Here is a 27,066-nt window from a genome sequence, read left to right on the forward strand (position 1 = left end):
TGTATTCTCTTTACAATCTGCACAGATCAGTCTCTTGTTTTCAGGCTGCAGCTGGAGTAAAGAACGATTAGTTGGAAGAGGATATATGGAACCGGATGGGGCCCTCCTCTTTCTTTCCCCTCTCCGCTTTGTATATGTCGCCTTTACAGTGTTTACATTATAGACACACCCCTGACCTTCACCCGGGCCCCCCTCCGCTGGCCCCATCACACACACACACAAACACACATACACGCACACAGCATTTACGCCACATACCAGAGCTCCCATGTCCACACAACCGCGCGAATGAACACATTTAATAAATAGGTAGGAGCAAAACAATAGAAAAAGAAAAGAAGAGATGTTTACCTTGGTAAAGAGCACAACATATTGGCAATCTTTGCCGAGTGTGGTCGTGTAGTGGAGTTGTTTAATCGTCTATTTTGGGCATACTCTGCCATCTCTCACGCATTGCAAATGTAAAGCAGGATCGCCATGCAGCAGCGGCTTTGCTTCCCAGCCTACCACTGTACTGCAGAGTAGACACACCCCTCCAACGCACACGCCTCACTGCACACATTTGCAAAGTGTCAAAGAAATAATGGTGCAACATGCTTACAACGGTAGTTTTAGGACCAGGCATAGCTGGTGTTATTATTTCACCTGCGTAGTATCGATGGTGATGGTGTTATGTGTTTAAATTACAAATATAGGGCTCAAAGCATGTCGCAACAAAACAAAGACACTTCGTTGCAAGAGAAAACCACGACCTCAACGGGACATGTTCCACCTATTGAGACACCACACCGTGTTTAATGTTAGCGCGGTGATCCCCACACCGGGGTGTCCATTGATTCAGAGATTAGAGGCAAAACGATGTTGCTTTAAACCTCACGCGGTCAAAGTTGTTTACCTCTCCGTTACCTCTGACGTCACGACACACCCCTGTTTGAGGGGGCGGCACTTCGCTTATGGGCACCAGAGCCGACCAAACAAAGCCAGGATGGGCCCGAAGATGACCAACCACAGCACGGGATACACGCCGAGCCCACCTATGATTGGTTACCGGAGGGGATGGGGGGGAAATCCCTTTTTCCCGTAGAGGTCCTGAAGAGGGGGCGGTGCATAACAAAAAGTAATGGCCATCTATTTGGGTCCTGAAGAAGGAGGTATTTCACATCGGACTACCGTAGGTGTGATTGAGTTTTCTTCATGTTAGTGCGTACGTTTGCCCATCAGTGAAACACGGTTGCGTCTCGACCATCTTTTCGTTGGATGTTCGTTGGTCGCGCTCGCAGAACGGTTAATAAGCTGGCTGAACTTGGTGCCTCGTTTTAGGGTTAAAGCAGCCAGCTAGCCATGCTAACGCTAGCTACTACCAGCGCTGCTGTGTGAGCCAACGTCTGGAAGGGCGTACGAGTTTGACGTTTTCTCCCCAAGTCGCCTCACATTTCTGAGTTTAGTACAACGCGGACTCTCTCTCCTCACAGCAACCCACCAGTGAGCAGGACGGGGACACACTTTGCAAGAGCATGAACACGACGGCGAACGGTCACTAAAGAGGATTAAAAGCAACTCGGGTCTTCATGGGGAAAAGTTGAGCTGAGGTATGAAACTCGCATGTACAGGAGGAATGCTAAAGTCGAGACTTATTAGACTGAGACGTAATTGTAATTTATGTTGCTAAAGACCGAGTATGAAACCGGTTTAGCACCGTAAAGCTATGTTGTATCAATGTGTTTGCCTACGCACTTACGTTACTGCCATACATGATGATTACACTTGAGTGCGTAAGTTGCTGTAGAAAGTAATAGTGTTACATAAACAGAGTAACTGCAGGCCAGGTACGAGGCCCACTCAGTGACTTGGGACATGCCATTTTGCTTTTGTATTGAACAGGATTAACTACTTGGGATAAACCGAGGAAAGGTTTCGAGTCTTACCTATTGTACAAGGGAATGCTAAAACCTCAGGTGAGACATGTTTCTTTTGCCTCTAAGTTATACCTGGTACACGTGTATATTTATACTTGCGGTATTTGGAAAATGTACTGTGAAGTTGTGTATTGTTAACATGTAATTAAGTCCTAACCTATGTTTCTTTGAAGTCACATTTTTGCAAAGATTTCCTGGGATTGTTTCAGTCTCGTGATTTCACAACTAGGATACTTTAAAATGCAGGCACATCATACAAAACGTAAGAATAATGCATTAACTATTATCAATATTCCCATGAATAAGACTGTAATATCAGAACAGTGAAGAATAAATTGAAATTTCATTACTTTTAAAACTTTATCTAATGTAATTTGACCTGTCCATTTGTGACCTAAATCAGTGACCCTCCTAAAACCAAAGGTCTAACTTAAAAGGCTGTGTAATGAGATCTGCACAATTGAAACATAATTTTGTGGAATTTGTGAAAATTCCCCCCATAAACTAGCTAGTCATCTTTAATAACACCTTGTAATAATTTTATTGTGTTGACAACACATAGTAAAAAAGAGATGAGCTGCAGTGAACATAAAGTTAGAACATGTCCAACAATTTATCTGAGTATAGAAAAGTTCCGTCACGTTAACAAACACACAGCTTGGGAGAATTATTTTATATATATATATATATATACACACACACATATTTATATTTTTACACCTTAACCACTGCCCTTCACCGTCCCTTCCTATTAATGACATCATTAATTACTACGAGCGTGTTGTCTTGCATCTGCATCTAAAATTTAAACTGCCTCTAACTCTTCTCTCTCTGCTGCTCATCACTTCAAAGTGAACCTGAAGGGGACCAAATACAGCTAACAGCAGGGGATATATTTATTTATATATATATATATATATTTATATATTTGATATATATATATATATATATATATATATATATTATATATATATTTTATATATATACACAATTTCAGATTGACATTTCAAAGGTAGTTGATATGATGTTGTTTTTATGTCAGCTGCTTCGCCTGTTTTAGAAAAATGAATGTGTCGTCTCGCACTTGAGATCAACGGTCACACATGTTCTGAATTGTGGAAATTTACGAGAGAACCTGTATTACTTGGGAGAAAACGAGAGACTCAACCCAAATGAGGACCACGTTTCCTTCAGCTTTTAAATAAATGTTCAATTAATTTCTCAGTAGAACTGACTGAGAAGATACAAAATGAGCTCAGTTGGTGTCTTTATTGACTTTAACTGTAGCAGGTTGTTCATGGAGCTGTGTACTGTGGTGATGGTACAGTCCATTAGGTCTTATGTACAGTGAAATACCCCGCCCCCACCCCCCTTTCGTGACTACAGTAATTGGTCCCTTCCTCTCACATGTAACCCTATAGAAAGAAAGAGGCTGCTGTACATGTAAAGACCCTGTGTGTGCCTCTGTACATGCGTGCTGCCACATGTGTTCAGTTACATATGAGAATAATGAAGTGTTAAATTCCCCCTAATGTCTTTTGGTCCTCAATTACCTCCTGTGGTTAATGGTTTGTAGGACAAACACATCATCACACAGGTAATATTTGTTGTAAGTGGAGCACAAGTCAAGCAGAAAAACATCTTCCTGGAATACAAATATAAATCACTGTTTGATATCAAGGGCAGTGAATGTATACACAGATTTCTTAAAAAAACTGGATTATGAAACGTATAATCTCTTCCCCCACCTTTCAAACGTTTTCTTATATATTTACGTATTTGCTGAAAGAGAGACAGCATTAAATGGAGGTTATATAACTTTGACTTGTGGGCTTAGTGCATTCGCACCCACCTCACCAACGCTTCTGTTGCCTGTGCGGTTCTGTCCAGTTGGCTCTCTGCGTGCACAACTCTGTGTGACAGAGAATGCACATTCGGCATAGACATAAACAGGGCTTTCGATGTGTGTTTGAGTGGGCCTCTCCCTGCCTCGTCTCTTTCCCCTCTCCAGAGTCCAGCTAGGGGCCCAGCATAAGGGGGCAGGCTGCCGTCACTGCCTCACTCTTGCAGGCCAGCGCTGGGGCCTGGGCAGGGGGGAGTGGTGCAGAGACCATAGAGTTGGACACGGGACATGTGACCCCCCACCCCTTCCACCCCAGTTTAGCCCATCCTGTGTGGGGCACAGGTCACCTTGTCATGTGCTATTACGGCTGCTGTAACATGCTCCCTGTGATCGCAGAAAAAGAGCATGAGATAGACCCGTGGAGGCTGCGGGAGGGAGAATGAGAGAGAGGGAGAGAAGGAGAGGGAACCGAAGGGACAGGACTGGACTAGTCTGCTCAGCCAGTTGTTTAGCTGCATTACAGACTCACTTTGTCGACTTTGTTGTTGTTAGGTCCACATTGTCTCTTTTTGTCCATTGTTCTCCTTCCCCCCCCCCCCCCCCCCCCATCTGTTCTCCTCATATGTTTTTCTTTAGCAATTTCTAAACGCCATTCATATTTAAATTAAACTTCTTCTGTCACAACTCCCAGATCATGTTTTCTTGTAATGGTACTTGTTTTCTTCAGCCCGTCACCTTCCTCCTCCTTTTTAAATGTCCATTTTCCCCCTCTTTTCTGCCATTATTGTGTGCCTGGATGTACTTTTATGTGTGAATCAAAAGCCTGTGTACTTCCATTGTAGCACCAGTTCTCTCTGCAGCCCGGGTCATTCTAGATCTGATTTGTTTATGTCTCTTCTGTACTCGTAGTGACCCAGCCCGAGGTATGCAGTAAAACACATCGCCTTATGTTTTCTCCCTTCTCCCTCCAACCAATCTCTCTCTCTCTTCTTCTCTCTCTCTTTTTCTTTTTTCCCTCTCCCTCTCTCCATTTCTTTCCCTTTAAGAGAAACTTTTGGCAGCATGGAACAATTTCAGAACCATTTGTGGGATTGCGTCATGTGATTTAGACGGAGGATGCTCATTGGACTGTCAGACAGGGCCTCCTTCTCCCACTCAGGCGTTCCACAGCAATCCCTCTCTTTCCTCCTCTGCTGTTATAGGTCTGGATGTGATTCCGACTCTGACTCTTATGTGTTGGGATGTGGTCTGTAAGCTCATTGCTGACATTCTTGGGAAGTGATGCCAGAGGTTTTTTTTTTTTTCCCGCTCTTCTGCACGTCTGTGTGCAGTTAAAATGATCCCTCCTTGAAATGCTGTCTGGATCCTCCTCTTTACCCACTTTGTTATATCTTGCCCTGTCCTCGATCACATTTCATTTCAACACCCAGGCACTAATGGCACCACTTAATTAGTTTTATTAGATGGTGGGCGTTGGTTGGGTGTTATAATCACTTAATATTGACTTTGATGAAAGTTAATCTAACATCTGGGCTGTGGTCCAAATCTTTTTTGCAGTTAAGGTCTCACTTATGCCTTTTCTGTAAGTAGCATGGCACCTGACAAAGAAAACCAATGGTGCAGCTTGAAATTAAATGGCAAGTAGAACAGAAGGAAATATGCTACCTTATGAGTGGTTTTGGACTCCTGCCATGGTCCACCTTGGCACTTATCCTCGTATGAATATCTCACTCAAACTGCAGCAGTAATACACATATTCAGGAATTACCATTTTTTAAGGACTACACTGATTGTGCAATATCACCTCATATTATCACCTGACAAGTCTCGACTCTTTGTCCCTCAGGTTCTCACCATCTGTAGTCGAGACTTAATTTCGCACTGATTGACGTCTAATGTCAGCTAATTAGAAGGTGCAAGTTAGACCTATCCATTTGGGATGCTGGGATGCAGATGGTGCAAACAATTTACACTGATATGTGTGACACAGGTCGTGTTATTTTATGCACACTTTGGTGGGATATTCCGTCAACTCCACTCACGAGATGATACAAAAGAAATTGGCCAGGTGTTCAGTAGTAAATATTTAATCACTAGACCTTTTATGTGGTATCGGTTAGACTAAGCTTATTAAAGATATTTATTGTTTGTTTTTTATTCTTAATTTAGTCCAGACCACCAAGAGCACAAGCCCACTTATCTTTAGAATCAATGTCCTATCAAATGTTAGCATTAAGGCTTCTGCAGACGCTGTCATATCTTTAAATCCAACCTGGGACCGGCGCTCACGTCAGTCCCTGGATTATGAGGAATATACACTTGAAATGGTTTGGCCTATTTGAAGTTAATGTACTTGCAAGATTATTGCTGTTCTGAGTTCGTATCCTCATGGTTGTTTGCACTTATTGTAAGTCGCTTTGGACAAAAGCATCGGCTAAATGAGATGTAATGTAATGTAGCATGCGTGTCATTTCAGCCATGATGTGAATAAATCAAAGGGGGAAAAGATGAGTCACTGCTCCACTGCATGCTAAGTAGCACTTGTTCTCCCTCCGTTTAGTTTCTTGGTAAAAAGAAAAGGAAACTCCCTAGCCTCTCCTTCGGCTACACCACCAAAATTAGGGTAATGTCTTTATTTTGCAGCTTTCACCACCCAGTTAAAATGACAAGCTAGAGTCAGTTTGCGGAACTGCGTATAATTACAGCAGGCCTCATCTCTTGCTCATCGACCGCTGCCGCTGTGTCACTCAGACTCACAAACCCCAGGCTTCCAGTTCACATCTCTTTTCCTTCTTTTTGTCCCTTGATTTACCCGATAGAAATCATCGTTTACTTCTTTCGTAAGGATTATTCAGTTGTGGACCAAAAGGTGCTTATTTTACACTATGTGATCAATTATTCTCTCTACTTCTATCTGTAAGAATTGTCATTTTGTCAATACTTTTGCTAGAGCTGAAACAATTAGTCTGTTAATTGATTAGCTGAAAGAAAAAATATACAGGCAACTATTTTGAGTATTGAATAATCAAAGCCAAATATGCCAAACATGTCCTAATTCCAGTTTCTCATTTGTGGGGATTTGTTGCTTTTTTTCCACCTTTTGTATCATTGTAATTGAATACTTTTGGGTTTTGGTCTGTTATTTGGACAAAATATGACATTTTGGCTATTTTCTGTGGAAGTAATCATCAGATTAATCCAGCGTCTCTTACAAACCCCGTTACAACTAAACTACTCTCCTAGTCTTCATTGTCCTTTCTCATTGGTCGAGCAGGGGGGTGTGGTGGGTGTCACATGTGGTGTGATCCGATCCATTCTGTGCCTTGAATCTAAAGGTTTTTAGGCTAAAAGAGATTTGTGTTTAGATTAAATATCTCAACACTATTCTTTACGTACAATAGATACAGGCAACATATTTTTCATTGGCACAAAGATACAAACAACACGTAACACCAAAATCAGCTACTTGATTTATAATAATAATAAAAGGGAATAAAAGCAACAGAGATAAATCATGCAAAAAATGTGATTCTTACACAAAAAGCTTTCTCCCCTGATACTCTTAAGATGAAAAGCTTTCACAGATGAGACATTTATTTATATTTAGCCAGTAATTGAAGTAGCTTATTACGATGTATTTTTAGCCATCTTTTTAGATAACAAAACCAGGCTGTTTGTGTTGATCGCTTCTCTCTGGGCCACTGCCGAGTGTCCGCTCCTCATACTATTTCTCTCTCACATCCGCCTTGTTACACAGAAAGTCATTGTGACAAAGAGGTCACCCCTCCCCTACTCACTGTATCTATGTTTATATCCCTATCTGTTTTTACTCCATCTCTCCAGCGTCCGTCCCCCCCCCCCCCCCCCCCCCCCTCCCCCTCTGGCCTGCTTCTCCCGTGCATCCCTCTCTGCTCTTACACTACTGTCTCTGCCCTCTTGTGTGGGCTGGCACTTCCTCTCCCTGACTGCAAATGGCTGAGGGCAATACATGAGAGCTCATCTGAACTATATGTGTAGTGACGTGTAATGGACACACAAGCAGAATAAAAACTCAATAACACGGTGAGAAGGTTTCAGAATCCGGAGGAAAGTGTGCTGCTGTTGCTCTTTATTTGTACTAGCTGCTAAGTATGTTGTTGTTTAACTAAGTACAAAGTTATTACATTACTCATGTGCACTGTTACCACTGAGCACATTCACAAAGCAAGATAAGAATTGAAAGTATTTCACTTAAACTAATGTAGTGGCCATAAGACGTAGGTAGAAGTTGTTCATGTTCAAGCTTGTGTAAGCTTATTCCTACTCATATTAGTCATGTGGCTGAGATGGGCTATCTTAATTACCCTCCGAAACTCTCCACTTCACATGGAGTACTTTCAACTTTCACTCTCTTCCTTGTCCACTTTATGGTCCTTGTGCAGAGTACAGGTACAAGCCAATGAAATGCAGTCAGTATCTAACCAGAAGTGCAAAAATGTGCTATATTAAATGCAGAACGTGCATTGAGTGGTGCTATAAACTACTATAAATATGTAACATCGTGCAAATGCAGGTTGTATGTGCAAACAGTAATGGTCTTTTGACATTTAGGTGACGCTTTTGTCCATAGCGACTTAGAATAAGTGCAAATGATAATGAGGATACACCTCCGAACGGTAAGAATCTGACATCGATAGATATGTCACAATAAAATAACAACTCCTAATGTGTCAGTCCCTGTAAGTTAATTTGATGTCCCAAGTTGGCAGTGAGGATATACATTATAACATAATAACTGTTGCTTAAAATGTCTTTTAATGGAAGTAATGCACACGTGGACTCTCAATAACTAATAATGTACATGTGATAGTTATAATATGTTTGTAATGTCCAAGGATAGAAATGGTTTAGAAATGCAAGTTATTCCATAAACTGAAGTTAAAAGTCCTTTTTTTTTATATTCCTGTATGAATTTCCAGTGCATCTAAATAAGTGTGAACATTGAACACATTAGACGGATAAAGGATTAAAAAATAAATACTTTGTTTTGAAATGCCAAGACAACAAGAGTCAACAGTTATTTCTTTGTTAATAACTGTTTTGCTGCCCTGTCGCTGTTAATTTAGATGTTGGAATGGAAACGTGCATGTGTTTAAAAGAATGGCAGGACGTACATCTCTAAACCGCAGATACTTTTCTTTACTTTTATGTTTTCTGGAGAATTTTCAGTTTTTATTGCACAATCATATTGAAATAATTGGCATATGGAGGAAAGTCGACCATATTGTTTAAACATGAATTACATGACAATAATCTCCCATATCAAGTCCTAATAATGTTACCAGTAAACACCAGTGTGCAGTGTGAATAAATGCTTGTGTTTGACCATCAGCGATGTTCTGTACTAAAACTACACTGAACCATTGGAGGGAGCAGGAGACTAATAAAAATGTTATTATACCGTTTTTAAACATCATTGGTAAAGCAACTACCGACATGAACAGTTACAGGTTTCACGGTCATATGATACCAAACATTCCCTTGTTTCCATAGTTTCAGTGGGTTTATTATTATAATCAGGTTAATTCTTTTCTAATGTTGAGTCCCAGCCAATAATCTGTTTTATGTCCAACTGCTGAAAATAAATGTGATTCTAAAGCCTTCCTTTTTTTTGTTTGTTAACTTACCAACCATTGTGTTCACAAGTTGTCTCGACTGGAACACACTAGATAGAAGACGCATCTTATAAATGCTTAACATGTTAGCAGTTGGTTGAAAAGTCAAACCTCTCAACCCCTTCATACTGTGTGTCTCGTGGTCTCTGTGTGCTCAGTGTGTTCCAAACATCACATTTCGGTACAGAATATGCTGCTCCTTTTTTTGCATGGAGCAACAAATCTGTTTACCACCTGAAAGAATTTTAGTTCCAACAGGTTGGAGTTCAACAGTTGCTCTGAAAGTTGTTGGACTCCAAGTTCTTAAACCAATACAGTCAGTGGCAATGCATAATAATGTCCCTCCCTCCTGCTGCAACGCACTGCTCAAAACACAACAGGGATTCTGAAATTGGTCAAATAGTTAAGTTAAAATCTACTCGCACAGTAATTACACCCAGCGATGAAAAGTCCGTACTTAGTTACCCGTCATGGAGCAGGACTCGCCCCCGTAAGCTAATCGGAAATCACAGTGTTACCATTTATCCTTAGGCTTTATGCCAGTGTGACGCATGAGACATGAGTAATGGCTTGCAATATTACAGCAATGATTGATGCCGCCGAACGACGTACACACAATATGTACGTATATCATTGAAGATTGAGACCTTCAGTAGAAGCCTAAAGCTCAAAACATGTTCCCTGGCTTTGCCTGCCCGAGACAGGAATGAGTACAGATCTGGTCTAATAACCTCATGCATTATTTAACGCTCTCTCAATACTACTGTGCATTTAGTGTAATGGCCTGTCAGGGCTGAATGCAATTGCAGAGGACTGACTTCACTGATCAGTTGATGATATGGTATGGTAAATGGGTGTTTTCCCTATTGGCTCACGATGAGTGATGAGCGTGAGTGCCTGCTGGGATTAGTTTGCCGACATGCAGTAGAACACATTTTATGTTCTACAAAGCGCCGTGCCATCTATTGTGGTCAGTATTGTGTACATTACATGATAGCAATAACAGTTTTGTAGCTATGTCAAAAAACAAATTGTATATTTAAACAAGCTGTAGGGTCATAGATTTCTGTATGTTGATAATGTCACCTCTTCAATAGGGCTGCACGATATGAGGAATATATGCCATAATGATATTACTTGCGATAAATAAACGGATATTAAAGTACTCGTACAACTGTTCACACTACAGTAAGCATGTTTTAACAGACCGATGAGGTTCAGGTTGATGTCCTGGCTGATTTCAGAAAACTTGTTTTGGTAAACCCAAACTATTGGACTATTTGGAAATATTCTGTTCAAGTGTGCCACGGTTCCTCTTTCCAGACAGCCTCAGAGTCTTGGCCAGCATGGTTACCCACATTATGTAGGCTACATGGAGCGTGTGCTTGAGTCTGTGCCCATTCATATTACATCACCTGGATTGCAAGTGGTATCATATAGTAAATAGCCTGGAGGCCTTATCTTCAGGTGTCCATGGATAAAGACTATTTGTAAAACGGTCATGAAGACATTAAATGTGTGAAATACGACAGATGATTACTGCAGCTGTCATAGCCTGGTATGTCATTCTGAAGGACCGACATGTGCAGGGGAGGTGTGAGACGGTGGATGGGAGAAAGAAACACAAGTAGTGCACTGAGACAATTGGGCAACAGTTTAGGACACAGGCCTATTCTGACACTGACGGGTTGGTTAATGTAGAGATTAAATACAATTTTATATTTGTCAGGTAATGTAGATTAACCCACGACATCTCCTTTGTCCTTCTCTATGTGAGAAATTGCTGCTCTGCTTTTTAGTCTTATTTACATCAGCTGGCCAGAGCCCACTGTTTTAGGAGCTCAGTGATTAGACTGCTTCAGGCAAAAGCCGCCCAAATCTGAGTATGTTTCTTTGCACATATGTGACAGATCTGTTTTTGTGAAGAGAACAAATCACTTGATTTGAGCCACTTTCATATGTGGTCCAAAATCAGATACAGGTCAGATATTCTTGCAACGCAAGCTCAGTCTGAACAGTCATATCGGAATTCATGGCAGTTTTCCGTCTCCGACTCCGCGTCCACACACCCCTCCATATAGAAGTAGCAACCGTTGCTCCACACAGCCATGTAAACGCACTGCAACGCAATTAAAAAGAAAATGCACATGATGTTTTTGTTATTGCTCTTCTGCGAATGCGGGTTAGTCAGGGCCGCGACCCGCTCACAGTGGAATCTGATATTGGCCACATTTAAGAAAGAAAATGTGAAACAGGCCGTGTGAACGTAGCCCATTTAACCGGGATGTTTCCATCAACCTATGAATTTCTCTGTGGACTGTCGTTTATCAGAGTTCAGTTCAACCTGACTGCTGAATTCCCTCCACAAAAATGAGCCGTCAGCTGCCGGTCCTTCGAGGCGCGTGCATATTTACTGTTGCACTGTACTGTAGCAGTCGTATCAGATGTTCCTTATTGACTCATGTGGTGCTAAGATACAAGACGTCCAAATACTGCAGCTAGGCTTGAGTCCCTGCTGTCCATGATTCCTGCGGCAGTGTGGAATTGAAACGCTCCTCTGTTTCCTTTTGTATTTTCACCATTTGCTTTATGGCCTGTTAATAAAATTGGCCATGGACAGAATATGGTTTAAAGGCATACTGGACAGAATATGGTCACAGCTGTACTAAAATAGAAAAACAGCATAAATATGAGGAATATGTGAGACGTTTAGCAGGACCAGTGGTTTTTAATTAGACATGAGTGATGGAGTGATCTGTCAAAAACATTTTAAATTATTCAGCTGGGCCCATATCTCATTTGCTGGTGATTTGTGAGTTTGTTGAGGTTTGTATCGGTTTAGTTAGCGTCCCTTCCCTTCGCCCTTCATCTCCTTCCATCATTTTCTTAGCGTTCACTCTGCAGTGGAAGCAAAGAAGAGAATAAGAAAGGAGCTTTGTGAAAAGGGACAGTGATTGTTTGTTTATGAGGATGCTAGCCTTGCGGTGACATGCCTTTTTTTTTCTCTCCCTCTCACAAGGCTGTTAAGTGAAATAGATACTCTGAGCACTATGTAATCAAATGTAACCCAGATTCAGCATTTTGGAGTGGAACAAGAGTTTTTTCCACTTGATTCATATGGCTCCAGTTCCTCAACCCTGGACAAAAACACTGGAGTTGAGTTCACCTCCAAAGTGAAGACTGGGGACTTGAAGTTGTCCTGAATGAAGGGACATGAAAAAAGACGTCTCTTTGTATAAAAATCAACTGATGACTGTTAAATCAACTGTATTATGATAGCTCATTTTAAATGTACTTTTATTATTTTGTTCTCACATTTCTTGTGCAACACTGAACTGATTATAATGCATGTTTTCTTTCTTTTTTGTCTTATTCGATTGAGCAAGTGAACAGTTTGTATAACCAGGAGCTTATTTGGTCTAGTCTTTTTTCTCTCTCTCTTATTTGTCTTTCTCAATTTATGCAGTGATGGAAACCACAGTTGTGAGTACGTCCACTCTGGCTCCGGATGAGTTTGATAGGAACGTGCCGCGGATCTGCGGTGTGTGTGGCGACAAAGCCACCGGCTTCCACTTCAACGCCATGACCTGTGAGGGCTGCAAAGGTTTTTTCAGGTACACAAATGCATATATTGACACACACACACACACACACACACACACACACACACACACACACACAGTAGGCCTTGTGTAGCAGCACAATTGCTCATATCACCCTCATGAAAATAGTAGATGCATATTGACTGACGGGTTATTGACACATGTACACATTAGCATACAAACACAGGTCTGAAATTGCATATATAATGGCCGCCCACCCACACACACACGCATTAAATATAATTACCACCCACAGTTGCATAAGAACACACTAAAAACCACTGACAACATCCAATTTCAAACTAATGCACAGCAGTAGGTAGAGGATACAAATGAGCTCCCGTAGTTAATGCCTTGGCTGCTGGCTGCTCATTGATACGCACACACGTTTCTAACTTAACGAAAGACACAACTAGAGCAAGTCACGATTGTATGAGCTTGTGTGTGTGTTTGATCTATCCGCCCGTTTACGTCTGTTCCTCTCGACGGGCCGTGTTGATGTTTAAAGGGGGAGGATGAAAAAGAAGGATGTTTAATAATCTCCTTCCTCGTCGCTCAGTTGGCCCTTGTTTGAACTCTCACCATGCATGCATCTGGAAGTTTCTTCTCACATCTGTGTATTAATGATCATACATACTGTCCTTCACTGACTAAATCAATGTTTCTTCTGCCACTGTTGAATGTGCCACAGTGATATATTTATTAAATTTAAATCTTCATATCAAAATAGTTACAAGCATGTTCACACACACACACACACACACACACACACACACACACACACACACACACACACACACGTAGCACCTTGCTCTACGTGTGTGTGTGAACTAAATGCTCGAAAACTTCAGGGAGATTGTACTTTTGTGTGTTTATGAACTGTTATATTTGTGAGTATTTTAATAGCCTGTGAAATGTGTAACATTTATTTAGGCGCAGTATGAAGCGCAAGGCCGCGTTCACGTGTCCCTTTAGCGGCAGTTGCACCATCACCAAGGACAACAGGCGCCACTGCCAGTCATGCCGGCTCAAGCGCTGTGTGGACATTGGCATGATGAAAGAGTGTAAGTATGACAGGTGACCCGTATGCTTTCAGGGCAATATACTCTTCTCATTACACCGTGTGATTTACGGCATGTATTTGAATGAGGAGTGATCATTTGTTTGAGTTAAATGCATGATACTTACAGTAAATGATTTATTTTCATTAGTATAAAGACTGACCGTTTCTGTGGTTGCCAAACACCATGTTGATCAAAACTATGTCTGTATTCATCCAAGACCCCCGTCCCACCTAGATAAATTACACTGCTAATATAACGTACTGTATATAAATTCCATTTAATCTACTTTTCTGGCTGTTTCTTTTTTGGGATGGATAGTAAACTTTACACAACTGTGTGTTTGCAGATTTGGGGGCCTACTGTCCCTCTTGTATATATTATGTAATATTTGGACTGAGGTCAAGTATCTCTGGGTCTTTGCCCCCATTAGAGTGTTGACATGTTCTGTTAGAACTAGTGGAGCATACTCCATCTGAAGTTTAAACACCTGCTGCTATGTACAAACTAGCGAGGCCTCTTCTTTCCCCACAGTCTTGTTTATTTTCATGGTCTGTAAATAGCAGGTACTTTTTTTTTCTTCTTGTATTCTCCTGATATATCCGGATATTGTCCCCAGGTCTCTTTTAAGCAAAGGCCTCTCACTTCCAGTGAATGTTCTTTCCACCCAAGTGTTCCGACTCTGCGATTTACTGCACTGAGGAGAGGAGCCAGTGGCATTGCTGTTGCAAAAACAGCAGCATGTTGTTGAGACTCGGCTCTCTCTGTCTCTGAGCTAATTCAGTGGTTAGAACAACAAGGAGTGAACAGAACTGAGACAATGCATTCACTTGTTCATTGCAGCAGGGGTCTCCATATGGACGCGTCCCCTCCCATTCTCTTCCTCCAGAGAATAACAAGCCCCCCTCCCCCTGCCCTTCACCAACCTTCACCACATTGACATAGCTGTCATCACAATATAAAACAACACACTGAAAGGTGGTATATACCTGTGTTCTGTTATATCTTAAACTCATTCTTTCCCACATTTGCGCGGCTTTTACCCCCACCTGTTTTCTGGTTATGTAAACTGTTTTGGTTTTTTAAAGTTTAGTTTTCCTGTGTGTGGGGTGTTGTGGAATTCTTAACTCCTCGTCTTTTCCCCTCTCTCTCTCTCTCTCTCTCTCTCTCTCTCTCTCTCTCTCCCTCTTTCTCTCTCTCTCCCCTTTCCTTTCTTTCTCGTCTCTCTCTCTCTCTCTCTCGCTCCTCTCCTCTCCCTCCCCCTCCCTCTCTCTCTCTCGCTCCCTCTTTGTCTCTTTATACTGGCACCCTCAGTCATTCTGACAGATGAGGAAGTGCAGAGGAAGAAGGACCTGATTCAACGGAGGAAGGATGAGGAAGCGCAGCGCGAAGCGGAGAAGGAGGCGCGGCGGCCCCCGCCTTAGTGATGAACAGAGTCAGGTCATCGCCGCACTGGTGGAGGCGCACCACAAAACATATGACGACTCCTACTCTGACTTCTGCCGCTTCAGGGTTTGTGTTGTAATACAGATATCCTCATCAACATTTTGTAGTCAGATTTATTTCATGGGACTTCAAACTGAATAAAAATACAGCTGATATTGTTATGATCGTGTTTGGATTGACAAACGAGTATCAACAATTACGCTTTGTCACTTCCATAGGGATCTTTACATCAAAAGCATTAACCAGCATACTGGTGTTGTTTCCTCACATCAGAATTAATTTCTGCTTCAGCTTTACTCCCCTGCCTGTCAACAACAGTCATGTTTTGTTTCATAATTCAAATCTCACACCTTTTAACGGTGTTAAATCACCCTCAAACCCCTCCGTCCTTTCAGACATCGAACCTGTCGTGCTGCTGTGCATTCTGTATCAGATTTAAAGAAAATATTCAATAAAACTGCAGTCTGTATTTCTTTTATGAGAATCAGAATTATGAAAACGAATTGGTTGGCTGTGTGTGTTAGTGAAGATGGTGAAAGAAGACATGCATAATTGTAAAATATTCCAAGATTACATCTAATAGCTTATCAATTTGTTTTTATTTTATTTCTGGTGATACAAATCCTCCGGTAGTCTTTATATGTTCCTTTTTTTTTGCTGTCTAGCCTCCTGTGCGTGAGGGCCCAGTGACGCGTAGCGCCAGTAGAGCTGCCTCTCTCCACTCTCTGTCTGATGCCTCATCTGACTCCTTCAGTCACTCCCCAGGTAAGACCCTACGGAGTCTTCACTCAAGATCCAGTGAAAACAGCGATAGCTTTTATTGAAACAAGGAAGAATAAGGAGCGTCACCTCACTGAAATTGTAACTGACTAACAAAAGAAAAAACTGGACATTTAATAAGAGGTGAAACTATCTCTCACAATTGTCACACATGTTTTGAGAAAATATTTTCAAAAGAGTTATGTTATTACACTTGACTTATGACGGCAATTCTTTCCATTTCAGCTGTTTGCATGTTGGCGTATATAATCTGTTATGCTGCTTTACTGAGAATCCAGTGGAAATTCTGTGAATAACCTGCTCCCCCACAGACACCTGACTCCTACTAGTAAACATGAGTTCATTAATGCATCCGTCACTAATCGAGCGAACACAGCGAGGGACACAGTCCTGTGGCCCACCGCCAACACTCAGCGGAGACAAACGACTCAAAACAACCCCAGCAAGCTCCGCATGCTTCACATGTTGTCATAGCTGTCATCTAAGCTTTCATCTCACTCCTACTGACCTGACACTTGTGTATTTTCAGATGATCCTTTTCCATCAACAGGCCCTCTCTCTGTTCTCTCTGCACCGAGTGTGTCTATTCATGGAAGAATAGTGTGACATTATCATGCCTTGTGTATGACCCCGATTCTCATTTCTTTTCTACTTTCTTCCCTTCTTTTCTCTTTGTGCCTCCCATCTGCTCTGCTGTCTTCATCTTGCTCACTGCAGAGTCGGTAGACACCAAAATGAACTTCAACAACCTGCTGATGATGTACCACGAGCAGGGCAGCAGCCCCGACTCCAGCGAGGAGGAGGGCTCCAGCTTCTCCATGCTGCCCCACCTGGCTGACCTGGTCTCCTATAGCATCCAGAAGGTCATTGGCTTCGCCAAGATGATCCCTGGGTTCAGGTGTGTGTGTGTGTGTGTTTGTGTGTGTGTGTGTGTGTGTGTGTGTGTGTGTAATGGTAGAGAAGTGTAAAATAGAGTCTTATTTAAAAGATACAGGAATTATCACGTAAGAAAGAACATATTAACACTTATGTTGCTATTTAAAATAAAAAATGCATTTATCTTTTTATTTAAGTATGAGTTATTTGAGATGGTTGAATTTTTCATTCTGCAATAAAACATAATTGTTTCTTAACTAAATTTAGGATAAGGGATTATAGTATGCTTTAGTGGAGTTTGAAGCATATTTTGATGATTATCGGGATAATATCGTGTTGCTCTCTGTCTGCCAGAGTTGTGACTCTGGCACTCTGCATTAGTTGTTAACAACTGATGTAAGCCAGAAAATAAATATGCCATATCCAAAGGATTTGACTCCTACGCTGGCAAAAAAATGAGCAATACAAGATGGCAAGTAAACATGTCCGTTAGCAGAAATAATGACTTTATGATAATGACATGTTGCTAATTCAGTCTTGGGCTGGACTGTTTTCATACCACTGTGACATAGACATAGAGGAGAGGGTGCATATTTTCTGAGCTTCTCTGTATTTAAGCCTTTGCAGAGGACTTTCTGTTGATCTGATTTTCAGTTTTTGTTTTTATAGAATGGACCGGCTCAAGTAAACACATTTTGATGAAACAAACTCCTCTTAATGAATTTTTTATTTCATGTCTCTGAGTGACTCTTTACCTAAATGTGTGTTGAAGACTTTGTACACTTACTTGTTTTTCTTCCTGATTAGTCGATATTGTGCCACAGTGATGGCTGTGGTCTAAAGGCCATAGATTACTGATAGATTGTATATTACAGATAGCTGACACATTGTGGAAAATCTTTTTTATATTGTGTTGTTCCTTCACTGGACAAGGTTATACATTTGCCACGGTTGTTAGTGTGACGATCAGCCCTTTTAAGTATAATAGACCTTTTTAGAGGAGGACATTCCTGTAGTGCTGAGCAGCAACCGGTTTTGCATGTACACCTTCATGTTGTCTGTCCGATAATCACACAACATGTTTTAAGAGCACGTAGATAGACCTATTACAGAAAAACCTGTCTTCTGTTTGTGAGTTTGTTTGGCACAAGGTCGATTTTAAGATATGAAAATCGGAAATTGCAACATAACCTTGAAAACAGAACCCGGTAAATAGAATAATATACCTGTGGAAGACACAAGCCAGCACATTATTTGTGACTGTAAAGGCAAAATTACAATGTTTGGCCAAGGCTTTATTCATTGTTTCTTCCCCCCCTTCCACACTTGGCAACTGCTGCCTTTCAGCGTGTTTGTCTCTGTGTGTTGACAGGGACAAACGCTCAGTGTCTCGGGGTCACCCCAAAGTCGAGGCTAAAACGAGTCAGAGCCTGTATTTCTTGAAAGTTGTCGTTCCATCTGGCAGTGAGTGATGGACGTAGTCGGATTACCTTTGGAATGTTTGTCCACTTATGATCGGCTCCCTAAGCACTAAAAAACACCCCAGATCTCCCCTGAAGACCTGCAGCTCTCAGCGCACATACTCTGCTCGTTCAGTAGTGTCATTCTTATAAACATTTTAAATTCAGAATGATACTAGATGCAGGATTTTACCGGGATAGTGATGACTCTTAAAACGGCATGATTTATGTTTCTCAAGTGAGTTTTCCAAACACAGGGACCCATCACAGCAGGAGGAAGCAAACGGAAATAAATATTTTGGATGTTTTTGTCTTCCAGCACCGCGTGTATCTGATAAACATTTAAGACTGTGACTGACTTGAACTTGTAGTAACTAAACCATTGATAAGTGAAATCCCTTTTGAAATGAATCATACAACTGATGAACTGACATCCCAGACTTGCAGAATGGGCAGGTGCTTTGTTTGAATCTTTACTTGTTTGCCTGTTGCTGCATCACTTTCCCGTTAAATGAAACATGACCCGCACTACATGATGAAGGTTATCTGAAGACTAATTGTTTAATAATTTACTATTTGTGGTTCACTAACTTAGTAAGTGATATCTTTCCCCGCAGGGAGCTGACTGCAGAGGACCAGATTGCCTTGCTCAAGTCCAGCGCCATTGAGGTGATCATGCTGCGCTCTAATCAGAGCTTCAACCTGGAAGACATGTCCTGGAGCTGTGGTGGGCCTGACTTTAAATACCAGATCAGCGATGTCACCAAAGGTCAGTGTTGACTCTGCCACAGTCTGACTGCTGTAGCTATGCATATGCACGCTCTTCTGCTCATTTTCTTCAGCTGATGGATGAAGAAAATACACACGTGTTACACATTAACACTTCTATTTAGAGCTTGAAGGAAGCAGCCCGGCGTTAAGATAGTGACTGGATCATTACTGTGGGAGTACAGAAAAGGTTACTGGCAGTTGCCATGGAGTACACACCCACAGGAAAAGGATGCTAATACAAGTTTTTCTGCAAAACCAGTCTTACATATCCTCAGAGGCCCCTGTGGGCAAGGCTTTCATTTGCCTTTCAAACAAGACCCCTCTCTCTGGGATCAAGCAAAGAATGTCACTCCTGACCTGCTCACCACACAAAACAACCACTGTCTGCAGCAGGGGAAGCAGCCCTGTTGTGCTCTTCTTAAAATATCTCTGAAGAGCTGACTGGAAGGTTTACGCATGCAGTAATCAATCGTATAAAAGTTTATTATTTTTTTAAAGTCTCTTCCACGTGGGATTAAAATGAATTGCTTCACAGTTGCAGATCATTAATTAGATATTATTATGTAACATGACGTTCATAGTCACTGCTGTGTATCATTAAAAATGTGCAATACAGTACCTGAGTTTCTATACCAATCAAAGTGATACTTTTCAAATCCTCATTTTGTTTAGTAAACACATTTTCCCAAGAAAATGTTTTTTAGACTAAATTTGTTTTTCAAAAAATCTTTAATATTATCTAAGACCATTGCCTAAATAAGATACATTATAAAAGTAAGTAATATTCAATTGGAGTTCATTATTACATAGTACAAAGATAAATTAATCTAAAAAGGCATTTTGTACGAACATATTTTATTGCTACAGGCGCAATATAGTCAGTGCTCAGAAAACATCGAGGTTCAGCACACAGCACCGGCCATAAACTGAGGAGATGTACAGTCATGATAATCAATGCATTTATTTTTACCAGTATTTGTATGGCTTCTTATTTATGCAGCTTCATAAATGGCATATACGCTGATCCAAATTTAAATGAGCTGATTAATAGAGATTCTCAGGTGGGGAGTTCTTCATGAAGACTGACCTGAAAGCACAGCGCATGTAAGAAACAAATAATTCAAAGATGATTCCGACCGGCAAAATGAATGAATAGTGGTAACCTTCCCGGGAGGGCCTTTCTTCTATGATATAGTATGGAGCTGCTGATTGTATGTGCTGCGCAGACAGTAATGCTGTGTTGTGTCCTCTGCAGCGGGACACACTCTGGAGCTGCTGGAGCCGCTGGTGAAGTTCCAGGTGGGCTTGAAGAAGCTCAACCTGCAGGAGGAGGAACACGTGATGCTGATGGCCATCTGCTTGCTTTCTCCAGGTACCGTAGGTCTGACTGTGTGGAGGAGGGAACATATAGCGGGGTCTTGATGAATTGTTTATGAGTAATCTAGTTTGCCTCTTTTTCCAACAGAGAATATTTTCATTCCAGCTTTATTTTGGCAAAAGATAAATTTTAATATTCTGGTTAGAGATTATTTGAAGCACTGTTTCTATCCATCAGTCAACATAAGTCACATTGAGGTGGAGGTCTAAGTGTTGTGACTTATGAACACGGATTTGTGTATGGTATGCATTTAGTGCATGTATTATACATGTATAGTTATGCAAGCAAGCATGTTAACTGAGTGTATATTTGCATTCCTGTGTGTGTGTGTGTGTGTGTGTGTGTGTGTGTATATGAGGCACCTCATTATTTATTAGATGTGCTCTCCCTGATCTAAAATTAGCAAGCCACCTGACTGGAACAGCAGACAAACTAACTCAAAGATCATGCAATTATATTTTAATTTACATTTGGTCTTCTAAGATTGTTTTGTGGGATGAATATTATTCAACAATAAACACAAACATTGTAAGCCTCAGTTTTCCAGTAACGTTAACAGTTCATTGTGGTTGCTTTTTTACCTCTCCCCCCCCCCCGCAGACCGCCCAGGTGTACAAGATCACGCACGGATCGAGGCGCTCCAAGACCATCTGTCCGAGATCCTGCAGGCCTACATCCAGCTTCACCACCCAGGAGGACGGCTGCTTTACGCCAAGATGATCCAGAAGCTGGCTGACCTGCGCAGCCTCAACGAAGAGCACTCCAAGCAGTACCGCTCTCTCTCCTTCCAGCCGGAGCACAGCATGCAGCTCACCCCGCTGGTGTTGGAGGTGTTTGGCAGCGAAGTTTCCTAGAACCTCTGAACCTCAATGGTGGATAGGAAGCTGGAGACGAGACCCCCTAGTCGTATAAATGGAGGGAGGGAGCCGAGGATGTGCTGGATCGACTTCATGGAGGTGTGGAGTATAAAGCTAGTGGGAAGAGAGAAGTGTCTGTGTCTGTCGTGTGTGTGGGTGTGTGTGTGTGTTGGGTGGGGGTGTGTGTGTGTGTGTGTGTGTGTGTGTGTGTGTGTGTGTTGAGTGTGTGGTTTCATGTGCGTCTTGTCTAAAGAAGTTCATCTTGGCATAAAGAGCAAGGTTGTATGGAGAGAAAGCAGATGTTAGGAGACTTGGTAAACAAAGAAAACTTCATGTAATACAAATTCAACTATACATACAACCTCTGCCTATGTGCAGTTTTTTGTCTGTATTTAAATCAACAAACCGCTGCTCCAATGGACTTTATGTGTGTGTACGTGACGTGCACACACCAACACAACAAACATACTCAGTTATTCATTTTAGCCATTCAGTTGAGCTACCTCTTTGTTTTACCGGGGTTGTTCGACACCACCTATGTGAAACAGTGACTTTTACTCATAACAAGAACTAGATACAGTACGGACGACATTTCAGTGCAAAAGCAGTGCCTGCACATGTGTTTGTTTGTTTTTTTTTTTTTTTTTCAATGTTTCAAAAATGTTATTTGGTTTTTCATCTGCTTCTCTCCAAGGCAGCGTATGTATGTGTGTATGTATATGACTGTGTATACAATTCAAACACATGCCTTTCGCCTTTCACCAAAGGTATGGTCTACTACTTTCTCAAAAAAGCTTCCAGTACCTAAAAATAACCTTGCTGCTTCATGGCTCGTTTCACGCATACAGCAACTCGACCCAGCCTATGAAGGAAACTGTCATTGTTTAGGTTTATACTGCAGAGTACATAACATAGTCTGTAATTTAGTGAGGTTTTGATAGGACTTTGGGGTGCCTGGTTTTGAGGTGAGAATTAGCCACTAAATGTTTTAGCTACTTTTACACTGCTAACTGTCAATCAAACCAAGCCTGCATTATGGCTTGTGACTCTCTTTGGAAATGGTTTTCATCCTTCTTCTTTCTGTTTAATTGTTTGTTTCCCTGTAAATAGTTAATTACTACCACAGGTATCCTAAGCACTGTTATTCTACCTTTTACTCAAGCCTATGTATTGATCTACAGTATCTATATTATCACAGATTTTAAAGGGCTAAGATGCCAAATCTAACTGGAATAGTAAATCGAGGCCAAAGCAAGGGGCCTGTCTTGTTAATATATAGCTGCATACCATACTTGGAATTGGCATATATACTGATGTAATTGCAACTGATGTTTTTTGCTTTATACGTCACTTCTCCTTTAAAAACAATTCCATGAATTGTTCCTCCTTAGTAAACAGTGAGCTCGGGGGCGGAGAGCTTGGGAAGCTGCTTCAGACCTCCTCAGATATCACACCCCTTTCGTTTCTGACAGGGAAGTGGATTTTCTAGAATGTCAGAGGGCCTGGCTGCGGCCCTCCTGTTTGATGATGTATGCTGCGCAGCCCTCTAGTGGCTGCATTCTGTAAATACCAGGTATATATATATATATATAATATGTCCGCCGCTGTACATAGGGCTACATCAAGGCAAATTTTTTTCAGAAATATATATGCAAATACAATATTGACCCTTTTTTTGTTTTTGATTCACTGTCACTACGTTCTGAGACACTATGCTCTTTTGTTTTGACTTTGATCATGTTTTATTTGGTAAGAATGAGTTAGAAATGGCTTAAACAGGGATTGCTTGTGTATTTGACTCAGTCAAATTATTATTTTTTTAGTGGTGGGTTGATGTATTTGCCTAATTTCCAAGGTTTATTTTCAGAAAGCTAAACACACCGTGCTGCTGTCTAATATAAGCCATATAGATCACTAATACACCTGAGACATTACAGTGCATCGAAATGATGACTCCAGAGCCTTGGATATCCTCATTATATAATCTTCTAAACTCATATGCTATTTATCCATGGCTCTTGGAAGATAAGCTTGTATATGGTAGGAACTCATATGCCTTCTCTCTGCTGTCAAAGTGCCGTCAGTCATCTTTGGCTTATGCTTCATCAGACAGCATTTAATGGCTTATAAACCAAACTGCCAAGAGAATTTAAACACTTAGGTTTAGAGGCCAGTAATGTATGGCTTGCTGCATGTGGGATTATGGTGAAATTATATAAAATGAGATGTTTCTTCTTCTTTTTTTAATCAAGACAATTCCCCAAAGAAGTGTTAAGTCAAATTCTTGCTACGTTCGGAAGATTTCACTAAAGCATCTCGGTTTAAAAGAAGTCATTTGCAGAGATGACGTGAGTCTCAAACTTTTTACATTTTTTTTGTCTTCTATTTGCTGTGTGACAGAAGACATCAGTTAAAACGGTTCCTGTGATTGGCCATGCGGGCCTCCCTGTGTCGGAGCGGGAACAGACCGGGGTTACTCTGTGATCTCAGAGGAAGATGGTGGGAGAGAGCATGTGTTTGTCGTTGAGCTGGACGTGTTCTCACAGCTTTGCTTCGTGAGAAATTGTCACTGACTTTAATTAGTTCGGCCCACATGGTTTTTAACCTTCTATAGGATTTTGAGTAAATTCTCCGCTACTGTGGCTTTTTATTCCAACTCTTCATCAGTCACTGGGACACTCTGAACGCTGACAGTCGGGGATGGACACGGAGATGATCTGCATAGCAGACTTAGTTGAATAGTTTTTGGATGTTTGCAAATTCACGTAATCATAATGAGTTTGGTGAGTTTCTTCATGAAAACCATTGGGATTATGTGCTGTAAGTTTGTATGCATGTATGCATGTAAACATACATTAATTGAACTTTAAGGAGTTGAGGATTGAGTGTCTTAGGCAGTACCACTCATATGTATAGTATGTCAGTTTGATGAGGGGCATGATGTGCTTGGTTACTGAACACTGACTTTTGAAGTTTTTGAAAAGTCCATGTTTATTTTCTCCAAATACATACTTCGGTATGTAGATATGGGTTTAGTTCTATATTGTTTTTTGAGATAGAGATGCGGTGTTGATTTGTATATGTTTAACACAGCGGGAGGTTTGGTGAACATTGTAAGTGCCACGGGGAGAGTTCCCTCATCACAAGAACAGGGTAAAGGAGGAGTTGCTCTTGGGGCTTTGAAAAGCGAACAGGAAGAGTCTTGTGGATGCATCATAGAGCCGCTAATTGACAAAGTGGATTCCGTTCAGTACCGCGTGGCGCTAGGGGATTTCTTACTTTAGGCTTCATCATACGAAGGGAACTTAAATATGTGATTTAATGTAGTTTTTGGGAGCCTTTTCTCCACTCAACATATTGTACATAACATGCACATACAGTAAAATCTAAATATGGTGCATCCCCAGAGTTTTCCTGATTGGCTTTACTATGGTAGGCTGCATTGCAGTTGTTGAAAATACTGGAATTTAGAAATCTACCACAAAATAGATGGGTCCATCTTTGGTGAGATTCCCTCAAAATTGGCAACATAACACAGTAACAACACCTGCAATATACAACTCATGGTACACTATCACCAGCAAGCTTTACAGTTTATCATGTTAGTAGACATTTTAGAAGTTTTTTGTATAACTGTTGCCATTACAAATCCTGTCTGTAAAAACATGTATGATATCATTCATAGATTCAGTTGGCCATCTCCCACGCAAAGGTTTTCAAGTCTTTTTCCTTCCCCCCCCCCCCCCCCCCCCCCCCCCCCCCCATTAGGACAGGGATTGTAATGGAATCAACTTAATTTAGTTCTTACAAAAAGGAGTGTCCACAATGGATGTACACCATAATCTACCTAAAAAACCTACCTCTTTTAGCTCAGATCTTTTGCTTCAGCATTAAGCATTTGCCTTTGTTTTTACTTTTGTAATATTTGTATTCATGTTGGTATTTATTGCTGTCTAATGAGTCATACTTCAATGATTACCTCAGAGATATCTCACAGATTTTGGGAGAGTCCAGCTAATGAAGTCATTCATATTTTTTTTTTTTTTTTTTTTGTACAGTTTTTTCTTCTCAGACATTGCCTTCTTTTTTTTACGCACAAATTACCGGGAGTGTTTTTAATATAGTGCCTGCACTCTGACCAACGGGGCCCAGACTGGCTAGGGTGAGGCTGCATTCACTCCAAAAAAGACATCTTTGTCTTTAGATATCTTGGTCATTTTCAGCAACAGTTGCAATAACACTGGTTGCCATGTTGCTGATATCTACCTTATCGTTATAGTTTTTAAGGGCAAGGTGAAGAGGAGAACTTTGTGGAGTGAATGCAGCTGTCAAGAAGGAACAACCTGAAAGACTTTGTGTCAGTAGGAGAAGCGGGAGGTGTGTTTGCGCTCTACTTGGTACTGTTAGCATGGACTTTGCTCTGTAGGACGCCATCCTTCCCTTGTCATTCTTATTTGCCCCGTCATTTCCCCCATACCCTCTCCGTGTCTTCACCTCCTTCTGTCCTAATTTCTGCTCCCTTCATCATTCCCTGCCGATATTTTTTCTAACAAGGGGAATTAGGAATTGAAAATCCTCAGTATCCATGCAATGCTGCTTTTATCTCGAGCATCACCAAGTTGTGTGTTATTGACGCCACACAATGCAGTGTGGCGTCCCCCCCCCCCCCCAGCGGCGCAACAAGCCTCATTGAAAAATTGTGTCTTTTGAAACACAACTTAGCGAATACTTATTGGGGAAAAACAACGTTTCTTTCAGACCGTAGTATCATATTAACGGAGCAACTACTCACTTTGGTGAATTTAAACCAAGTTTATTTTGTATTCATGTCAAACTGCTTCAGGTAAACACTGAATGAAATAAGAGAATTTTTATTGATCAGTGTATACTGAGGAACAATGTCGCCATGGTCACATCTACCCTGAGCCGTGTGCCATATTATGTCCCTGGTAATGCAGGGAAGGGTGTTAATGAAGCTGGCTTCACATGTTCCCCAGCATAATCCGAATGAGAAGGTTGCCTGAGTGTGAGATTGGCCTCTTACTTAGTACTTAGTCAGCCATGTGTATTGATCTTCTAGGAGTCAAATTTGAATTTGGCATTGAAATCTCACCCTGTATTGTGAACCCAAATCATGCCACATTCAAGTAAAATGCCTGAACCAACAAAAGCACTTAATGTAATGTTTGTAACACATGCATACTTATGAATCTATTAGCCATAAACTGCCTGTGTAGGTCAGCATGATATGGCTCCAATTATCAAATGAAAGTTGTCACCGAAATTCTAATGTAATTGCAATTTATCTTTTGCCTCTTTTTTTTTTCTTCAAAGATCTTCTTTTTTCTATTATAAATTGGTGTTTATGTAATGTTATTTTTGTCAGATGTTTTGCAAATCAAAAATAAACAGTTGTACATAG

The 27,066-nt window shown here is 41.1% G+C and overlaps 1 protein-coding gene across 1 annotated transcript; it reads left to right on the forward strand.

The window, feature by feature from the left end:
- The first annotated feature begins 1,069 nt into the window (after positions 1-1,069).
- LOC115008607 (vitamin D3 receptor B-like) lies at positions 1,070-27,066 on the forward strand. Its single transcript, XM_029432304.1, is given in 12 exon segments — positions 1,070-1,589; positions 1,882-1,955; positions 12,880-13,027; positions 13,949-14,079; positions 15,391-15,476; positions 15,478-15,588; positions 16,188-16,287; positions 17,020-17,200; positions 19,256-19,407; positions 20,665-20,781; positions 21,388-21,743; positions 23,043-27,066. Coding segments are annotated over 9 exon segments (1,278 nt in total). The 5' UTR covers positions 1,070-1,589; positions 1,882-1,955; positions 12,880-12,881; the 3' UTR covers positions 21,642-21,743; positions 23,043-27,066.

The sequence above is a fragment of the Cottoperca gobio genome, chromosome 5 (assembly GCF_900634415.1).
Source record: "Cottoperca gobio chromosome 5, fCotGob3.1, whole genome shotgun sequence".
Classification (NCBI taxonomy): Eukaryota; Metazoa; Chordata; class Actinopteri; order Perciformes; family Bovichtidae; genus Cottoperca; species Cottoperca gobio.